The sequence below is a fragment of the Phanerochaete carnosa genome (assembly GCF_000300595.1).
Source record: "Phanerochaete carnosa HHB-10118-sp unplaced genomic scaffold PHACAscaffold_224, whole genome shotgun sequence".
NCBI lineage: Eukaryota > Fungi > Basidiomycota > Agaricomycetes > Polyporales > Phanerochaetaceae > Phanerochaete > Phanerochaete carnosa.
In genome coordinates, this window is record NW_006767851.1 from 1 (window position 1) to 5,641 (window position 5,641).

The following is a 5,641-nucleotide window of genomic DNA, read 5'->3' on the forward strand; positions in this document are numbered from 1 at the left end:
AATATAGGACTTTGGGCAGCTAAGACACTGATGTGGCTAAGACACCAGCATGGCTAAGACATTGAGACATTGAATATTTGCCATTGATTCTACTTGAGTATAATTCATCTACTCAGGTGTCTGAGCCACACTGGTGTCTTAGCCATACTGGTGCTTTAACCATGCCATTAGAATATACATATGTACAATAAGCAGAATCAATAGCAGATATTTAATATCTCAATGTCTTAGCCATAACATCAGAATACACCTTTGTACAATTACATTCCATTGCTTTAATACCTAATAATCGGCTAATATGACTTTGGGCAGCTAAGACTAAGGTGGAAAAGTGGTATTATAGGCCAATTCCAACCCAATGTTTGCAAGGTCTTATGCCTTAGTGGTATAATGTGCTGTGGCTACTTTCAGGCTGTGGGTTTGATTCCTGCCCGCGCCATTTTTTGGGCTTTTCAGTGTCTTAGCCACTCATGGGCGCTTCTGAGTGGCTAGTCCGGTGTAACTTAATAAGTTCCCGTGTCTAGGCCGCCGAACTGAATCAGCTCGCTTGCACTCCACTATGGCAACAACTCGACTCTTCTTGATTTTGTGGCCCAAGAAGTAGGTCTTGAGTCGACCGTCGTTGGCGTTGTCTGGCCTGCAGTCGCTTGCGATGATGCAGAAGTCGGGAACCTTTTCGACGTCCACCGGAATAGTGATTGTCTCGACGCTAACGTCCAGGTCTGCGGCAGGCTCAGCCGCGGGGGAGTTATCGCCACCATCCTCACCACCATCACCCTCGTAGCCACTCTCCTCGACCTCCATCTCCACATCTCCGCCTTCGTCTAATTCCACCATCACGTTCACGGGGAACTGGGGAGCAAGGACCGTGTTGGGAACACCTGAAAGAACGGTGTTCATTCTCTCTAACATTTCTGCGTACCAGGGTGCTTCTATGTTTCGCGTATTGGCGAGGTATGACAGCCCAGTATAGCGTAAGACCGCTAGCTTGGCTGAAGCCTGCTGCTGGGTTTGAACAATGTAGTCCGACATCGCCTTGTGATTCGAGGGCTGAGGGGGTACGGGGTAGATGGATGGATTCAACGACGCACTCGCCTTAATATAGAGACATAGTATCGCCGGCAATAGAACAAGAACGACGGACAATATGATCCCTAAGGTCAAGGTCTTAGACTCGAACAAAACACTTACCTGTTCGAGAATTATGATCGCTCCGGCAGCTGTTGATACGTTGATACCGGGTGTGTGGTTGAAGATAGAATTGTCTCGCACAACAAACTTATTGTGCGACCGGTCCTTGTCTACAAATAAAAACATTGTCTTCAAGTTGTAAGACACATACCAGCAATACTGGCAGACGAGCGCGGAACAAGCTGCAGAGAACAAGGACCGCGTTGTTGTTCGTAAAACGAAACAAGAGACAGGCTCCTGTGGGAGTACGAGACAGGCATGCTATTGTCAATATCAGACGAACGCGAAGCGTAAGTCCTTTTGGTATGTTGAAGACAGCTTTCTTGTTCGGGGCCGCCCGTGTATATAAGCCTCCGTAGAACGCCCACTGAAGACATCTTTCGTCTCTACCATCACGCCAGTGAGTAAGACCTCTCGAGGTTCGCGGCCTGCGTACTGATGTCAGACAGGTTCTGCTCTGTCATGGCTGGACACCGTGCGTTCGGTTACAAACTCACGTATCAGTGGATCCTCGACCGCGCCAAAAAGATGGGCATGGAACCCGTAGACGATTCTGCTGACGCCAGGGCAGATGTTATGGTAGAGCTGCTGACCATTCTCGCCGCACAATCCGACTTGTCCCGACATGTCGCGCCAGTCTCTGTCAAAGGCAAAGACGTCATTGCCTTCTGTCTTGCCTCCACTGACCCCACCAACGGGCTACCCCGAAGGGTGACGGATGCTGAAAGGATTGAGAAGCTCAGACAGATGATTGGAGTGGATGGGCCTCCGAATTGGTGGTGGGAGGACTAATGGGGCAATCCGCTAGTCTGGAGCACGCGTTCACGACGCGCCGCGGACAGATGGTCACGCTCTCAGTACCACCCCCCGGTAGTTCTAGGCCTATGTCTCGCTCAGAAATTAATGCCTTGGTCGCCACTTTACAACATATGCATGAGTGGTCATAACGGCGTAACTATGTGAGATTCGGGCGGCCTCCAACAGCCTGAGCTTAATACCCTTAAGAATATTGGCCGTTCAATAGACACTACGAGGTATGTTCTAAGACGGCTCGTGATTGTTTCAGAGCGCATAAGTACAGAAATTTGTCAAACCCCGTAGTAAGAGTCAAAATTGCTAAAACACTCACTGAAAGCATCTTTCATCTCTACTACCATACCGGTAAGTACTACCTCTCGGCAAATGCGATCCGCGTGCTGAGTCGGAATAGATTTCGTTTTGCCATGGACGGACGCCGGTACCTTGCGTTTGATTACAAAGTCACATACCAGTGGGTTCTCGACCGTGCCAAAGAGATTGGGATAGAACCCGAGGACGATTCCATTGGGGCGAGAGCAGATGTTATGGTGGGACTGCTATCCACCCTTGCAGCATAAGTCGGTTTGTTACGGTAGGTCCGGCCAATCTGTATCAAAGGCAAAGGTGTCGTCGCCATCTGCATCGCCTCCACTGACCCCGGCGACGGACTACCCCGGAGAGTGACGGATGCTGACAAGATGGAGAAGCTCAGGCACATGGTTGGCGCAGACGAGCCTCCGAACTGGTGGCGGCAGGATTAGCAAGATGACCCGCTCAGATTTGGTGCGAGTGACGTATCCAATACCAAGTAGACGGTTCACTAACGCACTCGTGCATCTACAGAAGACGACGACATACGTTTGACGCGTCTATACGTCGTTATTGTTATACTATCCCTTGATAATCTTGTGTTTCGTTCCGACATCAATGCCTTGGTCGTCACTTGGGTAATGTTCTTGCAGTCGCACTATCATGTAAGGCTTGAGTGGTTCTCTAACATGTGCAACGACACCGATTGTTCAACTCAAAGTACCCGGCCCCAGATAGCTGCCACTATGATCATGGCTGGTCATGTCGTGCGACGAGAACAAGTAGATATATTGAGCACCCGGCGGGTAGGACGCAACCAGCACGCTCTCCTTGAACAACGCGACGTGACGTAACGCGTCTTGCCGCGTCACCTGCACCCAGAACGATAAAATCATACATAAGAGCTGTATTGCCCGAGGTGGTGGAGGGTGCATGAACTGCAAGCAGTGGATCGAGGCAGGTGCAGCATGCAAGACCAGTAACGGAGAGCTTGGTCGTGGGGGTGATGATATGTCTACCGTTGAGCGAGCACATGGTGACCGACACCCAGCTATGACGCGTCCGTGGCGCGTCACTAAGCACTGAAGACGAGCGGACATGGACGCCTTGCGACTCGCGTCTTACGTTGGCACCCAGCTTCTTTGTCCGCAGCATGTATGTTCCGCCCGGCTGCTGTAGATCGCAGTTTGCCTCGCTCGCGTACAGACCGCTATCCAATTTGCTTACCGTATCGGTCGTCGACGACAACACCTCTGGAGGCGTGCAGAACGTCCCTGACGATGCGCAAAGCCTTTCGAAATGCGAGCCCTTCCTGAACGGTCAAATTTGGTTTCCTTCAAGTTGTTTGGAGTCGCCCGTCTATATGAGCCTTTGTGAAGTCAATTATTTTGCATTCGGCTACGTACGAATGGATTCTCGACTACGTGAAGGAGCTGGGCAAGGCATCCTGGGACAATGTTGTGTATCCATAGTCCGCGTTGGTTCACAGCTGTCTGAGAAAGTTACACGAAGTCAAAGGCGACGGCAAGCCGAAAAAGCGTTGAAATTTGGTCCACAGATAATTTCGTTCAGGCACAGCTACCTGGCTGATAAGTTGGGCGCGCCCGAGACTACGGAACAGGCCCTTCAGTCCGTTGCCCAGAGAAAGGGAAAGCCCCTGATGTACTTACCTACAACGCGAACCTTCAGCCCATGGTACGATGCGATCAGTGTGCACCAAACAGCGTGTAATAAACACTGCACTGCACCTCTCAACGCGTCGAGATTAGATATCAGTAGACAGCTGCGATTGGACGTAGGCCGATTTCTCCGATTCAGAAGAGAGGGGCGTAATAGAGAGATGTAAGTTCGCGCGTGATCGTGAGGCTGCGCCCCATCTCTTGGGGCACGACGCATGATCTGATACTTCAAGAGGTAAGTGCTGAATCCACGGGACGACTTACTTGTCCAAATGAGATACCACAAAACTAGGGGACCCCAAAGTTGCGGTGTAGTGCCGGGCGAGCTGGGTCTATCATCGTCTTCCGTATACGTAGATCGTCGCCGCCGTTGTGTAGCTCTAGCTAGTAGCCCAGTGACGGCAGATGTGGTCGCATGTCCTTACTCTACCGCTTGTCGACAGGGACAATCTCGCTCGGTATCTCGTGTGCTGGTGTGCCAAAGGAGCGGATGATTTTATCAGCGACATATGGGCGTAGGTTGGCGAGGCCGCTAGTGGCATGGCAGGCGTGGGTTTCTGGAGATGGCACGGTCTGAAGTTACGCCTAGGACCTATCGGCAGGTTGGAATAGGTACACGGTGCTGAGGACGGCTGAGCATATAGCGCTGTGGTTTCATAATGATGCCTTACAGTGATTCCGCCCGGTGTCAACGAAAGAAGTTTGCTTGATCTTGGTAAAGCTATGGGGCCGTGGGTAATTTGTGAGCTGCCAGAACCAAAGAGTGTTGCTGAAGACGACTTCGTCGGGGTCCAGAGCAACATGAGAGTTATTATCGTCTTTGCCCCAAGCTTGATGCCAAGACCGTTCTATGCGGGTACATCTAAAGGCTGAGTAACGGCTTGTGAATGATATCGTCTTCCACGACGTGATGCGGAGATATTAACGGGAACGTCGGTTCTAGTCGGTGCTGTCGATGGACGCTGAGGGTTTGATAAAGGAGCGCAGACTTCTGTGGACACGGGCAAGCGTAGAATAAAAACAATACACACCGCGGTACTGCTTGTTCTGTTGTCTTCACGTCTCTCACGGTTGATACCAGTAAACCAAAGTTAATGCAGCTTCAAGAGATGAATACGCGTCGGACCATCATACACTCAGCAACTGTGCGATCCGGGACGCAACGTCGGATTCAGACAGATTCTCAACATCTACGTGCTTCTCTACGCCACGCTCTACGATATTGGTCACGTCAATAAGTAATAAGACGCGACACAGGTTGGACACAGTGACGCACCAAACCGCGCAAATACCCGTGCAGGAGTACCCTTCGCCTCTCGGATGAGAACAGGCAAATCCGGGTTGTGCTGCTTCAAGACAGGATATGTCGAGGTGATGAATTGCCTGCAAAGTCGCGTAGAAAGCGAAAAAGAATTGGATGTGAGCATGTCAGAGTGAAAGCGCGGAACTGCCCGGCGTACCTGGTACCGGCGGATGCCGCACCTGTCTGGCAGCACAAGATGCGAACCTCACGGATGGCTGGCGAGAGAGCCTTGGCGAACGAGGACGACATTGTTGGAGGCAGTGGTGGTGGTCGAGGACGACGTCAACTGCGCCCACCGCAACAGGAGATGTCACGTGTAGCGGCGCCTAGCCGAAATGAACTCGTGTGTGCCCGCGACGAC

The 5,641-nt window shown here is 51.4% G+C and overlaps 4 protein-coding genes across 4 annotated transcripts; 2 read left to right on the forward strand and 2 right to left on the reverse strand.

Moving 5' to 3' along the window:
• Positions 1 to 503: 503 nt before the first annotated feature.
• On the reverse strand, positions 504 to 1,317 carry PHACADRAFT_214633 (uncharacterized protein; the record flags this gene model as incomplete). The annotated part of the gene is made up of 3 exons (XM_007402539.1): positions 504 to 520; positions 576 to 1,095; positions 1,192 to 1,317. The coding sequence occupies 3 exons, from the start codon at positions 1,315 to 1,317 to the stop codon at positions 504 to 506; spliced, it is 663 nt and encodes a 220-aa protein (XP_007402601.1).
• A 14-nt stretch (positions 1,318 to 1,331) lies between these two features.
• Positions 1,332 to 2,189, forward strand: PHACADRAFT_266062 (uncharacterized protein). Its single transcript, XM_007402540.1, is given in 2 exon segments — positions 1,332 to 1,997; positions 2,017 to 2,189. The coding sequence occupies 1 exon segment, from the start codon at positions 1,654 to 1,656 to the stop codon at positions 1,981 to 1,983; it is 330 nt and encodes a 109-aa protein (XP_007402602.1). The 5' UTR covers positions 1,332 to 1,653; the 3' UTR covers positions 1,984 to 1,997; positions 2,017 to 2,189.
• A 1,469-nt stretch (positions 2,190 to 3,658) lies between these two features.
• On the forward strand, positions 3,659 to 3,918 carry PHACADRAFT_266064 (uncharacterized protein; the record flags this gene model as incomplete). The annotated part of the gene is made up of 1 exon (XM_007402541.1): positions 3,659 to 3,918. A coding segment is annotated over one exon (227 nt), but the record flags the coding sequence as incomplete, so codon positions are not given.
• Positions 3,919 to 5,009: 1,091 nt separating this feature from the next.
• On the reverse strand, positions 5,010 to 5,582 carry PHACADRAFT_214635 (uncharacterized protein). Its single transcript, XM_007402542.1, has 3 exons — positions 5,438 to 5,582; positions 5,254 to 5,360; positions 5,010 to 5,191 (listed from the first exon to the last, which is right to left on the reverse strand). The coding sequence occupies exons 1-3, from the start codon at positions 5,527 to 5,529 to the stop codon at positions 5,106 to 5,108; spliced, it is 285 nt and encodes a 94-aa protein (XP_007402604.1). The 5' UTR covers positions 5,530 to 5,582; the 3' UTR covers positions 5,010 to 5,105.
• Between the last annotated feature and the right edge of the window lie 59 nt (positions 5,583 to 5,641).

Bases quoted from the DNA above. Each gene is read 5' to 3' on its own strand.
- PHACADRAFT_266062 (XM_007402540.1), top strand. From the start codon at position 1,654: ATGGCTGGACACCGTGCGTTCGGTTACAAACTCACGTATCAGTGGATC.
- PHACADRAFT_214635 (XM_007402542.1), bottom strand. From the start codon at position 5,529: ATGTCGTCCTCGTTCGCCAAGGCTCTCTCGCCAGCCATCCGTGAGGTT. The intron at 5,361-5,437 runs GTACGCCGGGCA...GCGACTTTGCAG, and splicing joins GCGGCATCCGCCGGTACCAG to GCAATTCATCACCTCGACAT. The intron at 5,192-5,253 runs GTGCGTCACTGT...CCAATATCGTAG, and splicing joins ACGGGTATTTGCGCGGTTTG to AGCGTGGCGTAGAGAAGCAC.